The sequence below is a fragment of the Engystomops pustulosus genome, chromosome 8, assembly GCF_040894005.1.
Source record: "Engystomops pustulosus chromosome 8, aEngPut4.maternal, whole genome shotgun sequence".
In the NCBI taxonomy this organism is placed as follows: Eukaryota; Metazoa; Chordata; class Amphibia; order Anura; family Leptodactylidae; genus Engystomops; species Engystomops pustulosus.
This window is the reverse complement of record NC_092418.1, coordinates 116,462,133-116,489,923: the sequence shown is the minus strand read 5'-3', so window position 1 is coordinate 116,489,923 and position 27,791 is coordinate 116,462,133. Positions and strand designations below refer to the sequence as shown.

At 42.4% G+C, this 27,791-nt stretch overlaps 1 protein-coding gene across 2 annotated transcripts; it reads left to right on the top strand.

The window, feature by feature from the left end:
• Window positions 1-63: 63 nt before the first annotated feature.
• ABCB6 (ATP binding cassette subfamily B member 6 (LAN blood group)) lies at window positions 64-27,220 on the top strand. 2 transcript variants are annotated; one of them, XM_072122349.1, is made up of 20 exons: window positions 64-300; window positions 5,056-5,596; window positions 6,531-6,668; window positions 10,323-10,506; window positions 12,562-12,654; window positions 13,463-13,655; window positions 13,738-13,859; window positions 15,437-15,546; window positions 16,413-16,478; window positions 17,992-18,117; window positions 18,196-18,272; window positions 18,589-18,652; window positions 19,222-19,307; window positions 20,398-20,455; window positions 21,093-21,197; window positions 22,490-22,664; window positions 22,954-23,066; window positions 23,515-23,609; window positions 23,863-23,931; window positions 25,126-27,220. In XM_072122349.1, exons 2-20 carry the CDS (start codon window positions 5,078-5,080, stop codon window positions 25,280-25,282), a joined length of 2,550 nt encoding a protein of 849 aa, XP_071978450.1. In that variant the 5' UTR covers window positions 64-300; window positions 5,056-5,077; the 3' UTR covers window positions 25,283-27,220. The 2 variants fall into 2 exon arrangements, with proteins under 2 accessions (XP_071978450.1, XP_071978449.1); XM_072122348.1 differs by lacking the exon at window positions 64-300 and adding an exon at window positions 451-1,156.
• The last annotated feature ends 571 nt before the right edge of the window (window positions 27,221-27,791 follow it).

The window sequence follows — 27,791 nt, the reverse complement described above, 5'->3', positions numbered from 1 at the left end:
CATTGTGGGCAATATTTTAGTCCCGCTCCAGAATTTTTTAAAGTTATGAAACATATGTAGCGAGATGTACCTGATTTGTTGCTAGTACAGTGATGGTGGCATTGGGCATGGAAGACTCTGGCGAGGTGGGGTGCGGCTGAGGATGGGTGTGGAGATGAGGAGTTACAATGTATACGTTTTGTGGCCAATAAACCATCCGACCTTGGCGCTCACATGTTGAATTCCTGCAAATTTATTGGGCAAATTTATCAGGGATACAGATACAGCAGACTACATTGCAGCAACCATCAGCTCTGAAAGGTAAAACAACAATCTTTCAATTCACAGAACTTGCAATGTAATGTATATAATTTTATGACCACACAGAGATAGGATGGGATCGGTAACACTGATTGATGACAGATGCTGAGTCACTGTACACTGAGGCTCCTGCTGAGTCACATCACAAGGCGGGCACAAGGACCCGGGGGCGCACTGCCGGCTGCAGGAGAACATGCGCCCTGCAATGCACTGAGACAGTCAGAGAGACAGCACCGGGACTGCAGCACTCACAGACACTACAGAAAGAGACTGCACCAACTGATACTACAGAAAGAGACTGCACCAACTGACAGACCCTGAGGCTGTCACACACACAAACTGCAGCAAGAGACTGCAAGGATCCGGAGACAGACCCAGCTAGATGCATTCAGATACAGACAGCCCCAACAAAGAGACTGCTGTGTGCATACAGAGAGATCCCAGCAAAGAAATTGCTGTATGTATATAGAGACTTCAAGAGACATAGCCAGCTAAGAGACTGTTACATACAGAAAGATTACTAGCGACAGACTCAGCTAAGAGACTGCTGTATACAGAGATTACTAGAGACAGACTCAGCTGAGAGACTGCTATATACAGGGATTACTGGAGACAGACCCAGCTAAGAGACTACTGAATGCAATTAAAGACAACCACACATAACGCATACTATTGCAAGCAGAGACTGTCTGACATTGAGTCTGAGACTGCAGACATATAAGGCAGAAAGAGACTGACAGTAGACAATGAAATATTCTGACAGGCAGTCTCCATACCAGCCATATTAACCTGCTCATATACAAACAGCTTGAGAGACTGCAAGGAGAAGAGACATCCCGCACCAGACCCAAAGAAGGTGAGTGGGATAGGGACACCAATGTGGATTATTCTACAACTTTACCTTCTTAAAGTGATGTCGCCTGCTCAGAGCTGTGTCCCTGAAAATGTGTATCCTGCATGGGATACAATGGGATACATGTATCCATGTGTTGCTAGGTTACCAGAATTAGAAGAAAAGTTGCATATGTAATGGTGTAAAATAGCGAGGAATAGTGTGTGTGTGTTTCCCACGTGGGACGATATTGATACATGTGACCCATGTGTTCTGCTCTGAATCCCACCCATGAAATCGTACTACAATATTGTACAGATATAAAATAACATATAATATAATAACATATAAAATAACATATTGTACAGATATAAAAACACTCCTTTTTATCTTTTCTCAATGTTGCAAAATGTTTAGAAAATAAAGACTTTGTGGATTTATAGATGTAAGTGCACTCGCCTCCCTGACACTGTCGGCAATTGCTTTCCTTTCCTTGGATGCACAAAGCTTTGGGGGGGCCGGCGAGTGGATATCCCAAACAAAAAGAAAATCCTTGCCGACTGCAGCAACCAAAATCCGGGAAAGACCTAGATAAAAAATTTACTTTATTAGTACAATAGAAAAAAGACATATTAAAAATACATAGTACAGTCAAAAGACTGGGGCGTTTCGGACAGGTCTGACCTTAGTCGTAGCTGTGAATGTACTTTTCCTTTAAAGATACAGGATCTGTTATTATGATATTGGATGGGGGCTCTGTGAGGGAAGTGCGCTGTGCGATCATGGTACAAGTGATGGCACCCCCAAACTTACCAAAAGTTCTCAGGTTGCATTCGTACATTCATATGCCCCCTAATTGACAGTTCCTAAGAAACAAACGTTTTGTAAATGATAAGACCGTGATGATCTGATCGCAGTGCAGGTTGCTGATGTGATTAAGAAAGAGAATCTCACAGTCTTTATACATTATTTTTTAAAATAATTGATTTACTTCTATTTTGGTACATTTTTAGAAAAATTTTGATTTGTTTGGCTTCTGCAGCTGCTATGTTTTACATTACGCAGACAGCTGCAGAGCACCATTCAGAAGCAAATCTGTCAGGCCATCACTTTCTTAGTTCCTTAGCATCTAACTTTTTTTTTTTCCTGAGGGAGCCTTCCCACGTGGCGTTTTTCTTGTGTTTTTAAACGCATCCAAAACGAAAGTGGGAGGGGGTTTGGCCAAAACGCATATGCGTTTGCAATGAAACTCGTAAGTTTCCGGCAAACCCCCCTCCCACTTGCGATTTGGATGCATTTAAAAACACAAGATAAACGCCACGTGGGATGGGGCCCTTAAAGATCCTATAGGCGGGGTCCATGTGTTTCTGAAAAGTTTTTGAATTACACATTGTATGTGGCCCATAGACTGAACATCCATAGACCACCATGTAGTCCTCTATGATGTTGTCAGCCATTGCTTCCCATTCTGACCACTGTCCAGTACTGAAAACATGATTAGAGTACAGGACAGGGGTCCAGGGGACGCAGTGACTCCCACCCTTATAGAAGACTCTAGTCTGGGCCCCTGCACAGCGTTTAGTCCGGCATATGCAGCTGACATATAGTTTTGTATTTCTTTGGCTGAATACTTGCCGAACTTTGAATTAGATTTCCCACTAGAGAGACTTTCATTCCAATCCCCCGGTAGACTTTTGATCACCTCCAGCAACAAGTGTCACCAAATGCTCCTTATAAATAGAGACCTGGTGCTAATTTGTCTGATGTTTCATTCACTTTTATGGTGCTGGAGATAAATTGTACCGAATGTCCCATAAAAGTGAATAGAGCAAAGGTCAATCATACACCCCAGTGCAGTCATTGATATAGAGACACCTGCAGCCCTTGTCCTCATCATTACTGGGGGTAAGAGGGTTAAGCCGCATTCACACGATGCATTTTGATTGTTATCTTAGATGCAATCCAAAGCCTCCAACATTGCATTTCCATCAGGTTTGCTAAGCATGATGGAAACACAATGTTATCTCAACATGTGATCAAGGGGGAAGCCTCTGCATTGCATCTCAAAATCCATAGTGTGAATGCAAAACCTAAGGAAAATTATACAATATCCGGTAGATCATGGATGCGTTCATTATGGGAACACCCCTATAAGTCACCCCTATAAGCCATGTCATGTATGTCCCATAAAAAAATTAAGAAATGTATGGCCACAGCATAAAAAATAGGGTTAGCCTATGATTAAAAAGTAAAAAGTGAACTATTTTTGGATGTTGTGTACATAGGAGGCCCAATGTTTAGCCCTCAACCCCTTTCCACAAAGAAAAATCCGTAGCGAGGAATCCCTCCAGAACTATTAGTAATATAACTGTGTCCTATCCGGGGAAATCCGAGATCAGGCTTCTGTGTGCACGCTAGGCCTCAGCTCCTCTGTCGCCATAGTTACGCTTGCCTGTTCTCCAGTCTCTGACTTTATATCACTATGGTGACAGCAATACTGAGGCCTAGTCCATGGAAAAGCCTAACGGGATGGCAAAGCAAGTGGTGATGGACCAACCTTTTTTAGTTCAGTTCCACAAACTTTTGGCGAGTTTTGACTGTGACGTAACCTTCACCAAGAAAGAGACATCACACAAAACCAACATTACACAATGATAATAAGTGGCTGGATTGTTTCCCTAATAATTATGGTGGGGGTGTAGAAATGGCGTCCTGGACCCCTCCCTCACCATGTACAATGCTGACCTCATGATGACTAGGAAGAGGATTGTCCTGGGGTTACTGTATCTCTTATCACTCACACAGTGGGAAATGAATAATTTCACTCACAAAAAGTATTAAATATCTTTATTTAGTGGGTGACAACCATCCTAATCACTAGTACAGCCTGGAGGAGGGTCGTCGCTCAGCGCGGGGGCCTCATACACACAGTTGTATTATTGAGGGGGCATATGTGATCTTGCGACACAATGTGTTTCTTAAAGCAAATCAACAAGTACGAAATACTATCGTAGATCAGCTCACCACATAGTCCAGACAATCCTCGTTTTCTCGGCTCCAAATGGCTCCAGCACGGACAACCTTGGCCACAGGTGCACACGAAGCAGCAATCGAGAAAGGAAGCTTTTATCCAGCTAGATGCGAGGAGCCAGTAGATCGATAAAATCATCAAAATTTATTTAATCCATAAAACGGTAAAAAATACACAGCACAGCATAATGGGGAAGAAAAAAGGGAAGGGGAGAACAAGAAGGCTACAAGCCTACGCGTTTCGGTACAAGACCTTATTCATGGCTTCTGCATTACTTTCTGCAACGTTGCCTTATAAACAATTTGTTTCTTAAATTCTTCGGTTTGTCCGAATCAGTCTGGTTATCCGACATCTACGCCCCCCGTTTTGTGTCGTGTGAAAGCCTGGGATGATGCGACACAATCCGATCACGTGCGACAAATACCTGGGGCAATTCAACGCAAAACGGAAAAAAATTGGGAAACCCAACGAAAATGTGTCCGACAAAACGCTTAGTAAATGTGCCCCAGTATGTTCTCTTCATGTTTAAGTGGGTTTCCTCCCACACTTCAAAAACATACTGGTAGGTGATTAGATTGTGAGCCCCATTGGGGACAGGAACTGATGTGACAAGATTTGTGCAGCGCTGCGTAATCTGTGTGCGCTATATAAATAAAGAATTATTATTATTATGTAGTATTCAACCTCTGTATGTAAGAATGTTTACCTTCACTGACAGCAAGCTGAGCTGTTGAATATATATTTAGAATTTTTAGAGTTTGTGTTTAAAAAAAAAAAAGACTTCTTTTACTTGAAATCTGAAAATAAAAATATCCTTATTCTGCAGATTTTCTGATCTTGAATATGTGGATTATTGGAATTTATAAGATTTGCCTGTATTTGTATATTCTAGGTGCATTACTTCGATAGTGAAAATGGCGGTACTAGGAAGTTACTGTGAACACAATGGCAGCGTGTCCCGGGCATGGCTGGACCATGGACTTTCTCCTTGTTTTTACTTCACCCTGGTCCCGTCTGTTCTCCTCAGCTTCTCTTTTCTTCTCGGGACCCTGCAGTCCCTCTTTTATGCCAAGCGCAGCCGGACAATGGAGCCCAAGTACATACCCAAATCCCGCCTGTATCGCCTGCAGCTGGTGCTGTCCATTGTGCTGATGGGACAGGCGCTGGGCGGTCTGGTATGGCAGGCTGCGGGCACAGAGGTCCTGTATGGATACATGATTGTATATGGCTGCTTATCCATAGGGGCTTGGGGCTTCAGCATCTGGTTGCTTCATTTGGAACGGACAAGGGCTCTTGAGAGAGAGCGCACCAGGGGACACGGGGTGGTGCTACTTCTGTTCTGGGCACTGGCCTTTGCAGCTGAAAACTTGGCATTCATATCATGGATGAGTCCCCATTGGTGGTGGACATCGATGGACAATGTGTCAAAGAAGGTAAGTCTTGCCACTTGTGTATGTCTTATGGAGATTGGAGGTCAGGCTGTGCTGTGTTTTAGTTTCCTATAAAAGATGCCTACAGTATGCGAGTAAATGAAGTAGAATTACTTTTGAAAATCGTGGTTTTTACTAGTACAAAATGGTAACTAGAAACTACTTGGTTGTAGTATCCTGTCGGGGGTTAATCCTGCTTTCTGCAATTGTGTAGAGGCAGCTTAACATTGGTTGTTCAACACAGATTAAAAGGATAAGGGTGCGTTCACATATTCAGTTTTTCAGATGCAAATTTCAAAGCTTAAAGCTGCCGTGGATCATAATTCATGAGAACCTATAATTGAGCAGTGTCGGACTGGCCCACCGGAGTAGCAGAGGATCCTCCGGTGGGCCCTGCCTCAACCCAATTCTGAACCCCAGAGGTCCACCAGAAAACAACACAATTTGGAGACTGCTAGAGTATATTTCCTGGGGGATAATGAAGAGTGGGACCCCAAATTGATTTTCTCTGGTGGGCCTAAGGAAACCCAGTCCGAAACTGTAACTGAGTGAGGTAACTCCTCTTTTTTTTCACTCCGCTCCTGGTTTGGAGATCGGAAACTGCACCACAAACTGTGCTGAGAGTTTCATAGAAGTGTGTGGTGTTCTGGTCTATTATCCACACAAATTCTACCTTCATATAGCACTGCTGGGTTCTTATTGGTCCCAAATTTTGCTCAGACCCCTGTTGATCAGAAATGTGTCCCCTATCCCGTACACCAAAAAATTCAAATGTTTCAAAATATTAAAGTGTGTCAGATGCCAGAATTGTTGTGTTCAGATTTGTAGTCTTACTGTTGTGTTATTTTGAACTACTATTTATTGATCGGTTGAGTCATTAGTATTGGAATTTTGGGTGTCCGTTGTGTAGAATTCTAATCAAACATTCTGTCTGCAGGTGCAATTTGCCCTGTGGACCTTGCGATACCTCTGCACTTTGTTCCTTTTTATGCTGGGATTCCTAGCTCCTGGAAGGCCGCGCAAACCATATATTATTCTCATAAATGAAGATGAAAGAGATGTCGAAAATACACAGGTGAGGAGGAAGAAAACAGAACTTGGTGTTATAAAAGTGGAAATAAAGTCAAGCTCTGCTTTATAATGCAAACTGCATCTTCTATAATACTGCCTCTTGGGTACAAGAATATAACTACTATAATACTGCCCCCTATGGACAAGAATATAACTACTATAATACTGCCCCCTATGTACAGGAATATAACTATTTTAATACTGCCCCCTATGTACAAGAATATAACTAGTATAATACTCCCCCCTATGTACAGGGATATAACTACTATAATACTGCCCCCTATGTACAAGAATATAACTAGTATAATACTCCCCCCTATGTACAGGGATATAACTACTATAATACTGCCCCCTATGTACAGGAAAATAACTACTATAATACTGCCCCCTATGTACAAGAATATAACTACTATAATACTGCCCCCTATGTACAGGAATATAACTACTATAATACTGCCCCCTATGTACAGGAATATAACTACTATAATACTGCCCCCGTATGTACAAGATTATAACTACTATAATACTGCCCCCTATGTACAAGAATATAAGTACTATAATACTGTCCCCTATGTACAAGAATATAACTACTATAATACTGCCCCCTATGTACAAGAATATAACTACTATAATACTGCCCCCTATGTACAAGAATATAACTACTATAATACTACCCCTATGTACAAGAATATAACTACTATAATACTGCCCCCTATGTACAGGAAAATAACTACTATAATACCGCCCCCTATGTACAAGAATATAACTACTATAATACTGCCCCCTATGTACAGAAATATAACTACTATAATACTGCCCCCTATGTACAGGAATATAACTACTATAATACTGCCCCCTATGTACAGGAATATAACTACTATAATACCGCCCCCTATGTACAGGAAAATAACTACTATAATACTGCCCCCTATGTACAAGAATATAACTACTATAATACTGCCCCCTATGTACAAGAATATAACTACTATAATATTGCCCCCTATGTACAAGAATATAACTAACTACTATAATACTGCCCCCTATGTACAAGAATATAACTACTATAATACTGCCCGCTATGTACAAGAATATAGCTACGATAATACTACCCCTATGTACAAGAATATAACTACTATAATACTGCCCCCTATGTACAGGAAAATAACTACTATAATACCGCCCCCTATGTACAAGAATATAACTACTATAATACTGCCCCCTATGTACAGGAATATAACTATTTTAATACTGCCCCCTATGTACAAGAATATAACTACTATAATACTGCCCGCTATGTACAAGAATATAGCTACGATAATACTACCCCTATGTACAAGAATATAACTACTATAATACTGCCCCCTATGTACAGGAATATAACTACTATAATACTGCCCCCTATGTACAGGAATATAACTACTATAATACTGCCCCCTATGTACAGGAATATAACTACTATAATACCGCCCCCTATGTACAAGAATATAACTACTATAATACTGTCCACTATGTACAAGAATATAACTACTATAATATTGCCCCCTAGTACAAGAATATAACTACTATAATACTGCCCCCTATGTACAAGAATATAACTACTATAATACTGCCCCCTATGTACAGGAATATAACTACTATAATACTGCCCCCTATGTACAAGAATATAACTACTATAATACTGCCCCCTATGTACAAGAATATAACTACTATAATACTGCCCCCTATGTACAAGAATATAACTACTATAATACTGCCCCCTATGTACAGGAATATAACTACTATAATACTGCCCCCTATGTACAGGAATATAACTACTATAATACTGCCCCCTATGTACAAGAATATAACTACTATAATACTGCCTCCTATGTACAGGAATATAACTACTATAATACTGCCCCCTATGTACAAGAATATAACTACTATAATACTGCCCCCTATGTACAGGAATATAACTATTTTAATACTGCCCCCTATGTACAAGAATATAACTACTATAATACTGCCCGCTATGTACAAGAATATAGCTACGATAATACTACCCCTATGTACAAGAATATAACTACTATAATACTGCCCCCTATGTACAGGAAAATAACTACTATAATACCGCCCCCTATGTACAAGAATATAACTACTATAATACTGCCCCCTATGTACAGGAATATAACTACTATAATACTGCCCCCTATGTACAGGAATATAACTACTATAATACCGCCCCCTATGTACAAGAATATAACTACTATAATACTGTCCACTATGTACAAGAATATAACTACTATAATATTGCCCCCTAGTACAAGAATATAACTACTATAATACTGCCCCCTATGTACAAGAATATAACTACTATAATACTGCCCCCTATGTACAAGAATATAACTACTATAATACTGCCCCCCTATGTACAGGAATATAACTACTATAATACTGCTCCCTATGTACAGGAATATAACTGCTATAATACTGCCCCCTATGTACAGGAATATAACTGCTATAATACTGCCCCCTATGTACAAGAATATAACTACTATAATACTGCCCCCTATGTACAGGAATATAATACTGGCTTCTATGGGAAAACGTAAATCAGTTCAGTATTTGTATTAGAGCTATAATCACTGTCACTTATTAGCAGTATATGTTTGGACTATGTGATAAAGGGGTTCATTTTGCCTTGGGATATAGAAATTGGGGCACATTCTTCTAGGCTTGCACAAGTATTTAATTACTGGGTATGCTGCGAATGTGGCGCATGCGACCCTTTTGTGGCTTCCATGCAACACAAATCTGGGGACTTGCCGTCGGACTGTCCAACTGATTCTGACTGAGCGTGGGATTTAAAGGGGTCTTCTCCTCTCGTTTGGGCATTCACATTCAGTTTCATTAATCTGTCATATATAAACATTTCTTCAATTAAATGTTATTAAAAAAATGTTCCTGTGTGAAGATAATTTCTCATAAATGTAATCATATGGTCCCTTAGAAACAAGACTGTGTCCTTGGATACGACCACCTCTGCTTAGTGCTTGCACAATGAAACAAAAGGTTTTTGTATATGAAATGTCCGGGAGATACTTCAGGTCCCGCAGCCGTCCTGTGGTAATGATCGCTGAATCCAGGAGGTCAGGCAGGACTGGCCACTGCTGCCAGAGTGGGGGGTGGTCGTATCCAAGGAAGCCATCTCATTTCTAAGGGACAACATGACTACATTTATGAGAAATTATCTTCACACAGGAACATTTTTTTTTAATAACATCCAATTGTAGAAATGTTTAATTTAATTCATTTTCTCTCGGACCTGAGCGGGGAAGCGACACATTCATTATCCCTGCCGCACAATCTTAGTGAATTGCCGCACGCTGCATTACAGACGGACAACGCACGTCCAGTGACCTGGTAAGTAAATGCCCCATTGTGCTGTACATCAGGGATATTTGCCTCTGCAGTGTTGGCCACTTTCCTGCTCACAGCCCCCTGGGTAACCTCATGGTCTGTCCTGTAGGGGGATTATGTTGGTTTAGAGGAGGGACGGTGGGGGTAGTAGTTCAGTGTTCAGCCAGATAACATGGTGAGTGCTCCCTGAGGCCTCATCTCTTGTGTGATCTTTTCCTCACTGCGGGATCTGACTCGTGTCATTGTTCTCTTGTATCAGCCACTCCTGAGAAACCAGAATGAATCCACTTGGCGCGGTTTCTGGAAGAAGGTGCGTCTCCTGGTCCCGTACATGTGGCCTCGGGGCAACACGCTGCTGCAGTTTGCTGTTCTCTTCTGCATGGGGCTGATGGGGCTGGAGCGAGCCATCAACGTCTTTGTTCCCATATACTATAAGAATATCGGTGAGGGGGTCGCTCATTGGCGACTTGATGTTTTATGTTATTTAATTTTTTGCTACTTTTTCTTTATCAGAGTCCTGATAGTTCACTGGTTTAAGAGTTTCAGGATCTCTGCTTGCTGTCCGTAGGAGCATTAATACTTTATATTCCGGGATCCATCCTGATGAGTTTATCCAGGGACACGAAATGACACATTATCCGCAGTCCGAACCATAACTTCTAAGTTCTGATAATGACTAACGTATCCTGACAATATCTTTCTGCATTTATGTAACAGAGTAGCGGCTCCGGCTTAGTTTTTGTACGGAAACACTTGAGGAGCCCCTGCAAGGATGTAAGTGAGAACTAAAAACAACAGGAACTGGATAGATTCAGACAACCCCTAAAATACATCTTAAAGGGGTCGTCCACTTTCAGCAAATAATTGATATTTTTTGTTTAATAAATAGAAAGCTTCTCTATAGATATAATCTGCCCCTGTGATGTGATGGACATGCAGGTGCAGGAGTCGTTATTATCACTGAGAGTAATAGGAGGTGTGTGATACTAACGGCTCATGCACCCGTGTGACATCCACATGACCATACACAGATTGTATCCACTGGAAATAAATAGAGAAGCTTTCTATAGAAGGACAGCAAGCAGAGATCTAGAAAACCCTGGGGAGTTGATACAGAAAGTGTATTGGAGAATTGTACAAGTTTTCATTACACAAATAATATAAATTATTTACTGAAAGTGGCCAACCCCTTTAAGTACTAGTATGTCACAGTGCCATGAAGGCACTTTTCAAACATAATGGATGTTTTGTTGCAATGTGCAACTAACACCCATCAGTAACATCGAAGTCCTGGTGTTAGACTGTTTCTGTTTCAATGTTTCTAGTGTTACATTGTTAAATGTTGCCAGCATGTGGGCAGTGCCATTGTGGCCGGTGTTGTTGCTCCACGCGAGTCATTGACGGCGGCACATTGTTACAGATGCATAGCAAGATCCCCACATACTGCAGTACAGTAGTATTGCAGTATATGGGAGAGGTGATCCAACCACCTAGGGTTAAAGTAATAAAGAATAAACTAAAAATTCAAATCAACCCCCGCCCCCTTTCCCTGGAACTGATACAAAAATAAGTTTTAAAAAAATCATTAACTTGTTAGGTTCACTTAAAGGGCATCTACCACCAGAATGAAAGTCTGTATGCAAATGAGCCTCAGGGGCTCCATGCTCCGTTAACACCTATGGACCTTGGAGCCCCTGAGGCTCATTTGAATACAGCCCTTCATCCCGGTGGAAAATGCCCTATAATGGAAAATAGCGCACAAAGGTCTGAATAAAAATAAAATCGGAAGAAAAAGTGATCAGAAAGTCCTACAGTCCCCAAAATGGTAGCAACGAAAACATAATTTCTTTACACAAATAAATGACCCCCTTACACCAGTGAAGGTCCGAACACTGTAGCATAAAAAAAGTCATTGGTGTGAGAATATGGCAAAACAAAAACATTTTTTTTTTCATACAGAAGGTTTAAAATATTTAAAAGATATTAAAACTTCTTACAGCCAATATTAACTCCGTATCCCGAGATCATACCGACCCAGAGAATAAAGTACAGGTGTCATTTGGGCGCGCTCAGTAAAAGCTGTAAAAACGGAGCCCACAAGAAAATGCTAATGCGTTTTTTTTTTTTTTTTCTTTTTTTGCAATGTTTTTTTTTTTTCCTCTCACTTCCCAGTCCAAGGCGTGGAATATTAAATACTTAGAGAAAACAAGCCCTCCTACAGATCTGCACACAGAAAAATGTAAAAAGTTCTGTGGAGCGGAACGTAAAATGGAAACAACAACAAAAAGAGCATCGGCTGAAAGGGGTTAAAAACACAATTTGTAGGATCTGTAGGTTTTCTCAGTGTGTAAGGAGAAATCTTCACATTCACTGAAAGGAAGTTTCAAAACAATGGTGGAGAATTGAAGCACAAGCTTCCCGGATGAAGTCATTTTGCTTATTTTACACTTTCTCTACACTGAACCCCCTTTAATTTTGTCTTGTTTCCCGGGTAACAGTGGACCAGATGACGGAGGGCTCTGCGTGGCACACCTTGGCACTTACTGTCTGTATATATGTTCTGCTGAAGCTGCTTCAGGGTGGAGGAGCAGGTAATGTCCCAGACCCTCAGGGTTCAGTACTTTATTATTAATAAATTGCAGAATACGGTAGTAAGTTTTTTAGAATGTGCATACAAATGTGTACAGGACTTATGTGTAAATGAAAAGGATAGGGGGAAATGACGGTGGCAACAGCTTCTGCAGGGGTTTAACCTGGATTTATAAACTTTGACATATGTCCATGCATGTATTTAATTTCTTTATTACAATTGTGCATTGTGTTTATGCGGCTTTGTACATAGTCCACCCCTGAATCTATTCAGAACATCTGCTGGGTGCTCATGGACCTCCCAGGCCTTTAAATTTACTAAGACGTCCAAAGGATAGGGGCTAACTTGCTGATAGCTCTCACAGTGATGGAACCCCCATGAATCATGATTATGGGGGTCATTGTACACCCGATGAAAGGAGGAGCCAGTCATCCATGCGCTGCCTGCTCTATTCTTATCTATGGAAAGGAGATAACTGAGCGCCGTACTCTGATATCTCCATCAGCACCATTGACGGTGAATGGAGCAGCCACCGTGTGCGCCACTGGCTGCTTCATTCACCAGGGGTACAATAGATCCACAATCTTGTGATCAGCAAGATAAGGAGCAAACTTGTTACAGCATCAGTGATACATTTAGACCCAGTCCCTAAAATGAACCAGACCCTAAACCAACTTCTAAATGAATCAGACCCCGGACCATATCCTTAGAATGAGTCGGGCCCCGGACCATATCCATAGGGTCCATATTTTCATACATGTCTTAAGCTTATTTATCAGACCATTAAGTTCCTTCTCCATCTCCTTAAGGTGCCACTGGCTTTGTTAGTAACCTGCGCACCTTCCTGTGGATCCGAGTTCAGCAGTTTACAAACCGTGAGGTGCAGATCCGTCTGTTCGCCCATCTGCACGCCCTTTCTCTGCGCTGGCATCTGGGGCGTAAAACTGGGGAAGTGTTACGCAGTGTGGACAGAGGAACCAGCAGCATCAATAGTCTGTTGAGGTGAGGGCTCCCGCAGATGGGGCGTCTGGGGGGTGACGGAGCGTGTGGTGCAGGAGTGACGGGTGTATTTGTGTCTTTGCAGTTACATTGTATTCAGCATTCTTCCCACCATCGCGGATATTGTGATTGGCATCATCTATTTTACATCCTCCTTCAACGCCTGGTTCGGACTCATCATTTTCGTCTGCATGACATTATATCTGGGTGAGTATTTTGGAGACGGAACATCTTTGGCTGTAAAATCTTAGTATATTGGAGATATCCTTAAAGGGATAGTTTTATCTTAATTCTTGCCATATCAACTTTTTTTTTTTTTTAAATAAATACATGATTGATGCAGGTTCCCTTTCTAGCACCCACATCCTTCTTGAGATTATTAGTCCCCTGGTACCCATCCAAGCCAAATGGAGACAAGGCCATGCATGCACTACACTGTGGTTATTTTGGGCTTTTCTTATAGGGTTGTATAGAGAGTGGCGTGCATATGCGGTCACTATAAGGTACCCTATTCTCAAATTAGGTGTGGATCCCAGCCATGGGATCCACATCTATCAGGTATTCATGACATGGCGTGTGTATAAGATTAAAACACCCCCTTTGAATCCAGAACCTTTAATTTGGCACCTTAAAGATTAAAATCTTAAGACTGTTGCCTGGAAATTTTTAGTCTACGTTTTTTTTTTAGTGTTTATTTATTATAAAGTACAAAACCGTAACAAAAAAACGGTATCATACATACATTGCGGCATCTGTACTTAACAGGCGTGGCATACCTAGACTCAACATGTATGTAGCTGCAGAATAAAACACAGCACTGAATGGCATAATATCGCTGCCCACACTACCAACAAGCACTCACTTCATGCATTCAAGCCAAGCGCCATACATTCGCTAGTCTACAAATTTTTGGAAAGCTCAGCCCAAAAAATAAGTGGTAGAAATTGGAAATGTGTAGACCTAAGGTCTAAGGAAATGGGGTAAACTGAACTTCTGTATGGTAGTGGGCAGTGAAGTCTTAAAGCTGGGGCAGTAGAACATGAATGCAAGTCCATAACATGGATTTTGCTGATGATTTGTTGCGTTAGAGTTGAATTTATCCTTCCGGATTGAAAAGGTTCAGGGAGATTTTTCAGTATATAAGGGACATCTGTTTCCATCCCATCTACATGCAATCTGCTGCAGAAATCCCCACTACAGATCTGCAGTATTTCTGTGTAAGAAATGGAACAAATAGTTGTAGTCGTAGACCCTGCTCCATCATCGGGGTCACTTAATGCTGATATTCTCAGTTTCGAATCTTAAAGGAAACCTACCAGTTAGAATGGTAGGGGTAAGCAGTAAGTACCGAGCACCAGCTCAGGGTGAGCTCAGGGTGAGCTGGTGCCGGTACTTACTTTCGTTAGTGCTATAAACCGTGGTATCGCGGTTTTAACACTTTTAAAACTTTAGAGCAGAAGGGGCTTCGGCGCTGCGCGCGACCGTGCGTGCGCAACATCTCCGCTATTTCCTATGTAGGCGCTCACACGATCGTGCGCACGCAGCGCCGAAGCCTCTGCTGCTCTAAAGTTTAAAAAGTGTTAAAACCGCGATACCGCGGTTTATAACACTAACGAAAGTAAGTACCGGCACCAGCTCACCCTGAGCTCACCCTGAGCTGGTGCTCGGTACTTACAGCTTACCCCTACCATTCTAAATGGTAGGTTTCCTTTAAAGACCCATAAATGTTGAGCGCCAAGTTCTGAGAATATAATCATCCGAATTTTCTCCTTGTTGGTTTTCAGCCCTGACCATCATCATCACAGAATGGAGGACTAAATACCGTCGGGAAATGAACACGAGAGACAATGAGGCCAAATCTCGGGCTGTGGACTCGCTGCTCAACTTTGAAACGGTGACTCAGTCGTCTCTGCTGCTCCGTCAGCTAGAATGTGTTCCCATTGTGTCAGTGACCGGTCGTCTCTTCTCCATTCACTGCTGCAGCTTCTATCATAATAAAAATTTCCCTTATTTATATAGTGCACACAGATTCCGCAGCGCTGCACAGAGCTTGTCACATCACTCCCCAATGAGGCTCACAATCTAATCATCCTACCTGTATGTTTTAGAGTGTGGGAGGAAACTGGAGGAAATCAACACAAACACGGAGAGAACATACAAACTCTTTGTAGAGGTTGACCCTGGGACTTGAACCCAGGACTCCAGCGCTGCAAGGCTGTAATGCTAACCACTGAGCCACCGTGCTGCCCCATTATTCTACTCCATGCTCTCAATGTCTCATATAGTATACACATATACTGCTACCGACCTCCTTTATTACATAGTTATTAAACCTGGAGCATGCAGAGAAGTCATCTACCACTCTCTATTTATTTCTGGGATTCTCAGAGGTCAAAGCCTCAGGGGAAAGGAGATTTTTTTCCGAGTAACAACCACTTTTAAAGTGGTCATAACAATGGTGGATGAACTTAATAGTTTTCAAATTTCCAGCAAACGATATAATATTAGTAGAAGTTTCCTGACTGTAGTGATAATTTTGAATTCTGATATTTAAACTTTTTTTTTTGTTCTCGTGGGACGATAATCCTCTGCCAGTGGTATTTTCAGGGGCTCATTTCCCTAATGACAGCGTATGCATGATCAGCCAAGCCAAGTGTGCATGTACATGGGGGACATTGGGAGTCTTGCTAGACGGTGATCTGAGAAATGGAGCCAACGTTAACATCTCTCAAACCTGACAGCTCTTGTCTTCTCCTCCAGGTGAAATATTACAATGCAGAGTCTTACGAGGTGAACAGGTTCAATGACGCGATAGTGAAGTATCAGGTGAGTCTGAGCTCTTACTATATAGATGTTCTGCATTACAGTCAACAAAACTTAATGGGATTTTCCTCACTCTACACAATCTCCTCTTCAAAATAAGTATCCCCTATAGCAGGGGCGGGCATTTACAGGGAACCTGTCATCAGCAATTGGCCTAATGAACCACTACCAGTATACTGTCAAACTGCGTAATACCTCCTAGATTTTGTTTCGTTCATGGTCCTGTGCGGTGGCATCCCCTAGAAAATCAACTTTAAAGTAAATAATGTAAATTGGTTGTATAAAGGCAAGGGGGAGGAAAGTTTAACGCTGAAGTTCTGAACGTTTCTTCCTTTTATGATTGACATCGTGCACCGGACTTCAGGGGATCTGGTTAGAGGAAGAGAGAGCTTGACTTCAGTGTTAAAATCTCTGCCGGCTTGTCTTTATAAAACCCATTTACATCTAACTTCAATGTAGATTTTCTGGATGATGCCATTGCACTGGGTCAAGAAAGAAATACAATCTGGAACTCATTCAGCTGCTTGGTAACATCCTGGTAGTGGTTTATTAGGCCAATTTCTGCTGACGGGTTCCCTTTAAGTTTCCCATTGGGCCACATGAGAAATTATAATGGATTTAGAGGACCAGAATAATATACTTGGCTCATTTCTTCCCAATACCTATATAGTGTCTACAGTATATAACCCATCCCTATAAAAAAAACCTGTAAATAAAACAGATGATGATACAATGATTCAATGAAAATATGGTGAAACTAATTGAATCATTGGGGCAGATTTACTTACCCGGCCCATTCGCGATCCAGCGGCACGTTCTCTGCGGAGGATTTGGGTCAGGTCGGGATTTATTAAGGGAGTTCCTCCGCCGTCCACCAGGTGGCGCTGCTGCGCTGAAGTTCCCTGGAAAGCACTGGAATACACCGAGCCGGGCTGAGTGAAGGTAAGTGCAAGCTCCGCGACACATTTTTTGTTTTAAATGCGGTTTTTCCAAATCCGTCGGGTTTTCTTTCGGCCACGCCCCCCGATTTCCGTCGCGTGCATGCCAGCGCCAATGCGCCACAATCCGATCGCGTGCGCCACAATCCCGGGGCAATTCAGGGGAAATCGGCGCAAATCAGAAATCTTCGGGTAACACGTCGGGAAAACGCGAATCGGGCCCTTAGTAAATGACCCCCAATTTATGTAGTGATGGGAAGGGGAGCTCAGGCGGGCCGGCTAGAGGGCCGCGTGTGACAAGGTCCAGGTCTGCCCTACAGCGACTTCCATGCATCAGCTGTAATGTGTAGGTAAACCCAACAGCAAGTGCTTAGTTCTCCTGCAGCGCCCCCGACAGGAGAATTAAAGCAGGTCATAAACTTGTTGATCTAAGTGAGTTGATCATCTCTCGGCACAAAGAGGTGGACATGAAGATCCTGAATTGGTGGTCTCGCTTAATTGACCTCAAATTCCATAATAAGGGGCTGCCATTCTAAGTATTTGTGGATTATTAGTCTGTAAGATTAATTCTTCTGCAGGTAGCAGAATGGAAGGTGAATGCAACGCTCGCCTTCCTAAACCAGACGCAGAACCTGATCATCGGGATGGGGCTGCTGGCCGGGTCGCTGCTCTGCGCATACTTTGTCACAGAGAACAAGTTCAAGGTAAATTTGAGGAAAAATCAAGGTGTATGTTCTGTACCGGAGAGAGTTGCTGACATTGTCCATTTCTGATACTTACAGGTTGGCGATTATGTCTTGTTTGGAACCTACATTATCCAGCTCTATACTCCTCTTAACTGGTTCGGCACCTACTACAGGTGAGTGTAATGTGCCACTGTGATGAAGCAGGGCAGCAGTGTAAAGTATGGGCAAGGGACCCGGCTACATAAGACTGCACAGCTAGGATGGAGACAATTGTAACAAAATAGTTTATCACTAGGATTCTGATATTTGGGGCCCTGAAATAGGGGACCCCCCCGACTGATCATAAAAATAAAGGGGTCCTCATTTGGACACACACATTATACATAGTGATCCTTGGGTACGGACAGAGTGGTGGTTGTCAGGGAGTGTTGCTCTATATACAGCAATGACTTTATAAGATGCTAAAACTCTCCCCCCCCCCCCCCCCAGGATGATCCAGAATTCCTTCATTGACATGGAGAACATGTTTGAGCTGTTCAGCGAAGACCAAGAGGTGAGTGAACCCTGATTGCCATGTCCAGACTATAACCCATTTATCAGCTTGTGGTCTTCTTTCCTTGGGCTGTGTGCACATTTGGTTTGTGATGCACCCCCATAACAGATCCCAATGTTTTATAACGGATTTGTTGGTGTATTTGCGTATTTAACCCCTTACCGACATGTGACGTAATACTACGTCTCATGCCGGGTGTGGGTGCATGGAGAGGGCCCATGGGCATATTGCAGCAAAGGCTTACCGGCAACAACCCCGATCGGGGCCAGCACTGATCGCGGGTGCTATCCCGCTGATCGCTGCCGGCTTCAAAGAGATGGCGGCACTCCCCGTGACGTCGTCGGGGAGCAGCGATCCATCGCCATGACAGCCTCGGGTCTTCGGAAGACACGAGGCATCTTCGGGTTAACCCATTCAGTACAATGTGCTACCACATATACTGCCCCATATATTGTAGTATGGCAGTATAATCTACATTAGATGTAGAATAGATGCTCATAATGGGAACCCCCCTTTTCTCTCTTTTCCTTTGTCCCTGACCCATTTCCTCCTCCATTTCTTATCTGCAGGTGAAAGATTTGGTGAACGCCCCCGGGCTCAGATTCCACCTGGGAAAGATTGAATTTGAGAATGTTCATTTCAGCTACACGGATGGGTATTTATGAACATTTTTTTTAAATTTTTACTATACTTTAGCAAACCTGTAATCTAGGGGGTAGTATAAAAGGTTAGAAAATGCATTTATATCCCAGAATTGTAGCTTCTCCAACATGTCCTCACACTGCTGTGCTCTGTGCTCTCTGCAGACAGGGTTGGGTATTGTCCCTAGAAAGACGAGTAATCGTTCCTATGTGAATGTTGTTCCTGTATATCCCAGGATTGTATCTTCTTCAAACTTCCCTGGAGTTGTCTTCACACTTCTGTGCTCTGAACGCTCTGCAACTGTCCCTCACCTCTCCTCTTAAAGAACATCTGCCATTTACTTTTATGCATTATGCACCAAACATACCTTGAGAATGTTGTACCGACACTGATGCAGAAACATATCTTGTTTAATCTCTGAACCTAGTGGTTCTGCTTGAAAAACAATTGTAAAATTCAGAACCTTGGCAAAGCTGGGTGTAGACTGATAAACACATTACACTGAGCTTCCTGAACTGTCCAGACCGGACTAATCAATCTGAGCTGGATGATACACAGCAGCTTGGGGATGGTGCAGCGAATGATTACTTCTGCCTGTCAGGGACAACACAGTGATTACGTATTCTCAGTTTATGTTGGTCAGGGCAAGGCTGGAGCACTGTATAATTAGGGTGAAGAGAACGCCGGTGCGACCACAGGGCCTCATTATCATAATTTTATAATTGTTTTTGAGCAAAATCACTTGGCTCAGAGATTAAACAAAATATGTTTCTGCATCAGTGTAGCTACAGCATTCTCAGGGTATGTTTGGTTCATAATGCATCAAATGGTACATTTAAAATTTAAGTAAAAGCTTTAGTATCAAGTGAAGAGCATGTTACTGTTTCCATTCAGAAACGAGGGCAGGTTCTCTGGGGCAGCCCAGAGCTAAGAGCACAGCTGTGTGAGGACAGCAGTGTGAGGATCGCCTTTAAAATTTGGTATATTACTGAAGAATATAGTCTGAAAATGTACATCCAAATGACCGGGCTGTCTGGTGATAGACCAGCTGAGATCTGCTTTATGTTATTGCTGAATGAATTGTTTCCTATTCTCTATTGCAGGAGGGAGATTCTGCGGGACGTGTCGTTTACTGTGATGCCGGGGCAGACGGTCGCACTGGTGAGACTCTTATGTCATGAGATCATTTGTATATTTGCCATTATATACTCAGACCACATCCATAGAGTGTCCATTTCTCGTTGTCCCTTACACTGTGGCATATGTCATCATCATCCATATGGATGCACTCTATCCCATGTGGCTGTATCTGGTACTGCAGCACCGTACACTTGATGTTGGACATATCTTTCCCAGTTACCTCCTCTGGTCATGTATGAGGATGGGTCCATATGTAAAATCTAGGAATACCCCATTAACTATAATAATAATTTTATATTCCATACCCTTCTATCTGCCCATTCCTCTACTGCCTGTAGTTTTGCAAAAATAAGGGGAAAGTAAAGGAGTGATACATGACGCATCAGACTACACTGGGTTTGTTAGTAGTCTGTAACCATGGAGACACATAGGCCTGCATTAGAGCCGTGGACTTTTTTGAAAAGTTGCTACTTTTGTGGGTTCCTTTCAGTATACACCATAAAAAATGGTAGTTAGGATCTTGCATGGTTGGCAGGTGCCATCACTAAGAGCATTGCTGTACAGTCTGTGCACCTGGGGAGGCATAACTATGTACCGCACGTAGTCAGAGATGTGAAGGTCATCGGATTTACTTTCCTTCTCCCTTTATCATCACTAGGTGGGACCCTCCGGCTCTGGTAAAAGCACCATCATACGGCTGCTCTTCCGCTTCTATGATGTCAAAGGTGGCAGCATCCGAATAGACGGGCAAGACATCTCCACAGTGAGTATCTATCTATATAACTATCCCCTATATATCTGTCTCCTATATATCTGTCTCCTGTATATATCTGTCTCCTATATATCTATCCCATATATATATATATATGTCTCATTCATATATATATATATATATGTCCCCTATATGTCTCCTATATATATCCCCTATATAGCTGTCTCCTATATATCTATCCCCTATATATATGTCTCCTATATATATCTAACCCCTATATATATGTATCCTATATATGTCTCCTATATATGTCCCCTATATATCTGTCTCCTATATATCTATCCCCTGTATATCTGTCTCCTATATATATCTAACCCCTATATATATGTCTCCTATATATCTATCCCCTGTATATCTGTCTCCTATATATATCTAACCCCTATATATATGTCTCCTATATATCTATCCCCTGTATATCTGTCTCCTATATATATCTAACCCCTATATATATGTCTCCTATATATCTATCTCCTATATATCTATCCCCTGTATATCTGTCTCCTATATATATATATCTAACCCCTATATATATGTCTCCTATATATCTATCTCCTATATATCTATCCCCTGTATATCTGCCTCCTATATATATATCCCCTATATATCTGTCTCCTATATATCTATCCCCTATATATATGTCTCCTATATATATCTAACCCCTATATATATATGTCTCCTATATATGTCCCCTATATATGTCCCCTATATATCTGTATCCTATATATCTATCCCCTGTATATCTGTCTCCTATATATATCTAACCCCTATATATGTCTCCTATATATCTATCCCCTGTATATCTGTCTCCTATATATATCTAACCCCTATATATATGTCTCCTATATATCTATCTCCTATATATCTATCCCCTGTATATCTGTCTCCTATATATATATATATATCTAACCCCTATATATATGTCTCCTATATATCTATCCCCTGTATATCTGTCTCCTATGTATATATATCTAACCCCTATATATATGTCTCCTATATATCTATCTCCTATATATCTATCCCCTATATATCTGTCTCCTATATATCTATCCCCTATATATCTGTCTCCTATATATCTATCCCATATATATATGTCTCATATATATATATATATATATATCTGTCCCCTATATATGTCTCCTATATATATGTCCCCTATATATCTGTCTCCTATATATCTATCCCCTATATATCTGTCTCCTATATATATGTCTCCTATATATATCTAACCCCTATATACATGTCTCGTATATATGTCTGGTGTGTCTCATATATCTGTCCTCCAGGTCCTGCAGGCGTCCCTGCGCTCCCATATTGGTGTGGTTCCCCAGGACACTGTACTGTTTAATGACAGCATCCGGAACAACATCCGCTATGGACGGGTCACTGCTACAGATGAGGAGGTGGAGCAGGCAGCCATAGCGGCAGATATCCACGAGCGGATCCTTACCTTCCGTGAGGGTAAGCGGCTCATTACCAAGGAATCAGAAGACCCTTATCTTTATATAATTATAGACCATCATGGACGTCCCTGCAAATTCTGGATAAAGGGCTGGAGATGAGCGATTTCTGCACTTCACAGATGTCACAGATCTGTTGGTTCTTGCTGAGATCTTATCCTCTCCCATCCGTATATATATATATATATATATATATATATATGTATATATATAGGGCAGTGATGGCGTCTTGCTGGCGGCTCTATACCTGTAGTTATAACAAACTTTACAAGATCTTCCTACATCCGCAGGATACGACACACAAGTCGGGGAACGAGGTCTAAAACTGAGCGGTGGCGAGAAGCAGCGAGTGGCCATTGCCAGGACCATTCTGAAAGCGCCAGAGGTCATCCTGCTAGACGAGGTAAATCTAAAGGTCCCATATTAAAGGGGATGTTATAATCGGTGATCAATCACATTAGTAAGGTTTTGATGCGTGACCTATGAAGCTGGTGAGAGCGATCATAAAGCTTCCACTTCCCTGTGATGTCCCGTCCGTGTGTCACATGGTCTGTTTGTACAAAGCCGAGCTGCAGTACCAAGCACAGCCTCTATGAGATGAACGGCGCTGTTATGGTGAGCAATGAATAGGTCACAGGCCTCAATGATGAAAACCTAAGTGCCTAATGTTCATCCCCCACTGATCCAATATTGATGACCTCCTCAAAGGATAAAAGATCAATATAACTAAATCCTTGGATATCCCTTTAAATCTGCAGTTTCTATTTGACATTTAGGAATTGATTTGCATACAACTTCCTAAAATAGGGGCGATGCCAGAATTGTTAGATTGTCTTGGTTTTTCTTCCCAGGCCACCTCCGCCCTGGACACAGAAACTGAGCGCAACATCCAAGCGTCGCTATCCAAGGTCTGCGCTAACCGGACCACCATTGTGGTTGCTCATAGGTAAGTAGGGGTTACAGTATGAATTTAATCTGTATTGTGGGGGTGGAGAATAAAACACTAAGCCAATGGGACCCCCAGTCTGAGGGGCTCCCAACAAAAAGCCCCTTGTTTGTATCTGGAAGGTTTGAGGGGAAGGTGCATGCTCCTCCTGTTAAAGGAACCCTCCATGTATTAGAGGTTGTCACTTTCAATGTGGAAATTGCACCTTTAATTGAAAGTTTGATATTTCTAACTCATAAAATCTCATTTCCAGACTTTCCACTGTTATCAGCGCAGACCAGATCCTGGTTCTGAAGGAAGGGCAGATTGTAGAAAGAGGGAGGTAAGTGCACGCTTTGCCAGGGCTTATAACCATCCTGAGTTATTAAAGGGGACCTGTCAGCAGTGTGATGGTGCAGCCTACAGCTAGTGTTAAATATTGTCCCTAGAGAGATTTGTAATCATACCTTTGTATATGTTGTAAGTAGCAGCAGGACTGTGATATATGGATATAAATTCCAAGATTCAGTGCACTGAGCTGCTGCATAGCTTCTGCCCTCTGTTCTGCACTGTAGTAGCTTTCTGGTTGATTACTACTGCACTCGCTGCAGAGGGGCTGTAGGACACTCTCTGTCACCACATTTTCACAAATACAACAAGTGACAGCTGGTTCCCATAGAGCCCTACTAACTAAATGGCACTCTTCTTTTAGCTAAAAATTGTTCCCTCACATCCCCATAAAATTAACTTTGTTATCTTACCTGGCATACAGCCAGATGAAGCAGCGAGTTGTAGGGAGGGACTTGCTCAGACAAGTCCAGCGGCTGCTCCCCATAGCTCTTTCTCACTATTCGGCACTTCATGTAATGTGACCTGAATCATTTCATCTAAGGTCCTTTGTCCATTAACATTTGCAATATCTACCCCATGTATGTATCTGATCACATGAAATCACAGCCTGCCTCCATGGAGGATTGGGAGGAGTAGACGTCCATGGAGGCATACTGCCATTTCATGTGATCAGATAAATAAATGGGGTGGATTTTGTAAATGTTACAGGGCATCACCCTAGTCACATGATATGAAGTGCTGAATGGTGAGAAGGATGCATGGGACATGGGGAGGAGCTGCTGAACTCTGCCGAGCAGGCAGCCACCTCCGACTAGCTGCTGGATCTGGCTGTATGCCAGGTAAGATATCAAAGTTGATTTTATGGGGATGTGAGGGAAACCATTTTTTTAGCGAAAAGAAAGATAAAATTTAGTTACAGGTTCTGTTTAAACTGTTCCTCACTATTCTTCTCTTTAACCAGAAGGTTTCTACAGCTTTTACTCACAGGGAAGGGTGTGGAGAAGTCAATGCACAGCAGTGTAAGGAGACAAACCCCCCCCCCCCCTGTAAAGTAGTCGTGGTAAATAGATGGGAGGGGCTATAAAGGAGCTCAGTGCAGAGAGTTTAGAGCACAGCAGTGTGAGGATTGCCCTAAATCGCTTGGATTGGTGTCAGCTTTTTATCATTCTTTTTTCGTTATATCCAGGCATGACGAGTTGCTCGCCAAGGGAGGTGTTTACGCGGGAATGTGGCAGAAGCAGGCAAGCACCAACGAGTCGTCATCTGACTCTGAGTCTGAGAGGAAGGACCGCGCTTCGGAGAAACTACAGCAGCCAAAGCCGGCGCTGAGGAAGCCGCATTAGACTGCACCGCGCGGACATCGCCATCCTGCGGCCAGAACTGCAGCCATGGACTGCAACAGCAACTGCAGCAGATTGTCTCCTCCTCAGCCTCGTGCAATGACCTGTCTATATTATAAGAGGGGGCTCTACATGGACCCCCCAGGGACAGCACCTCCAAAGCACAATATTTATAGGACAATTCTCTCAGGTCTTTAGCATAAAAATCAATTGTGCTGTGCCCTGAAAGGGATACTGGAAATACCCAAAATCTGTTTTCTCCTTGATGCACAGTTGTATGAGATCTATTGCTCTCTGGTATCAGCCACTTGTAGAGAAGCTGACTATAGAGTTCTTCAATGGAATGACAGGAGGTCTGTAAAATTCTTTTGCCGCCGTGATCTTCACTTTATTTCACATATCTGCAGTTCTGATCCTCTCCAGACACATCTCTATACTAGCTGCCTGTCTGACAGTGTGCCAGTGCTGCCCCCTGCTGGTGACTTCTACAGACTAAAAACCTAAACCTCAAAATTTATGGTGTAGCTGCAGCTAAGCCTAAGAAGGAGTGTAGTAAGATGAGATCCAGGCTGCTGTATGCTGGGTCTTTACTGTTGAATTTCTTTCATTGCCTTTTCCGACCCTGCAACTAGCAGCATACTTGTCAGCAACTGAAGCCCTATGCATGATACGCGGGGTAAACAAAGACCAGGCTTACAGGGAAACCATCAGCAGGTGCGACCATACAGACTGCAGCTAATGTACTGTGTGCCAGGACTGTGAAAAATGAATTTATGTTCCAGGATTCTAGACTCCCAAGTGCACTGGGGATGTGTCCTCACACTGCTGTTCTCTCTGCAGCTAGCACTCTGTAGCTTTGTCAAGGCTTGTATCCATCTAGAGTTAAAAAAGAGAACCTGTCAGCAGTGTGATGGTGCAGGCTGAGGCTAGTGTTATATATTGTTCCTGGAGAGATTTATAAACGTACCTTAGTGTATTTTATTAGTAGCAGCAGGACTGTGAAATATGGAATGAAATTCCAAAATCATAGTATGCTGTGCTCTTTGCTCTCAGCAATGAACTGCTTCACAGCCCCTTCTATCCGCTATGAGAAGCTGTTGTAGCATTCAGAAAGAAGCCAGCTACAGGAAATACTTAGCTATCTGCACTGAACTCTCCCCTCTGTGCTAAGAGTTCAGCTGTGTGAGGAATCCAGTTTTCACAGCCCAGCTGCTACTAACCAAGTTACGGCTCGTCCCAGAACTATGCCATAGCAAATATGTTTGGTGGGGGTATGACCTCCAGGACCCTAACTGATATTGAAATTAACATGTCTGCACTCCCTTATGTTTCCCACGCACATTAAGCCCCAAAAACAGGGATGTAGGGATGCAGCACTACACCAGCATTACAGCCCCTTCATTGTCATGATCGGTCATCACAGGGGTAACAAATCCTGATCCATGATGCCATGTCATAATATATAAGACCCCTGCCTACTATATTATGAGACATAAATGGCTTTGCACAGTGAACCCTATAGGATTTAATGCGCTGCCTCTCTCGCGCTTCATACATGGTATTACTAAGGATAGGAGAGAAGCGACAATAAGATGCTGCTTATCACATGAAAAAGTTCTGTCTTGTAGCACATTTGTTTAGACATGAGGAAGAGACTCGGTTGTCATCATCTTTATACGCTGCTCAGGTGCAATGCAGCCAATGTATAGGGTCTGCCCGTACCCACATCATATACCTCGTACACACCGGTGATGTGTGTGTACCCAGAAATCTCTGCTGTGACCTCAGGTTTAGACTTTTTTTCTGTTCCCTCCTCTGCATTTTAATTAATGTTTTCTATAATGACTTGGGGCTAGATTACTTGGCAGAGGTGGAGGGGGGGACACATATTTATTCTATGGTGTCATTGATTGAAGACTATCGGATTGTATGATCAAGAATAAATATTTCCAGAAATACTGTGTCTTGTCTTCCTGGATTAAAGCATTGCTGAATAATACCGGTCAGTTACTGTCATTACTGTGGTCAGGATGTTATCATGGTGGCCTGGGTCATATTGAGAACACAAGGAATGAGGACATCTGCAAACAGAAAGGATGACAATCATTGTAGAATGTATCATGGAATGTTTTACAATTAATAGATGACCATCTTTCCTGCTTGAAGGAATCTACCATCAAAATCTCATTATGATAAACCAGGGACACTTAATCATAGACCCAGGCACCGTGACTGTGGTAATCTTCTTATACTTGTTATGTATGGCCTCCTTCCTTCTAAAATCAACTTTTAAAATTACCGGTATACTAATGAGTCTGAAGGGCTCCCGGGGGTGTTACCTGAGCTCCTCCGTGCTTATATCGTAATAAGCTTTTCGCTCCTTACATGTTGCGGCCCATCAAACCCTATATCAGATCCTAATCCTATTATCAGATACTAATAGTGGTGCAATAGTAGCAACCATAGTTTCTTGTCCCTTGCTAGGACAAAGGAACTATAAAAAAAAAAAAAT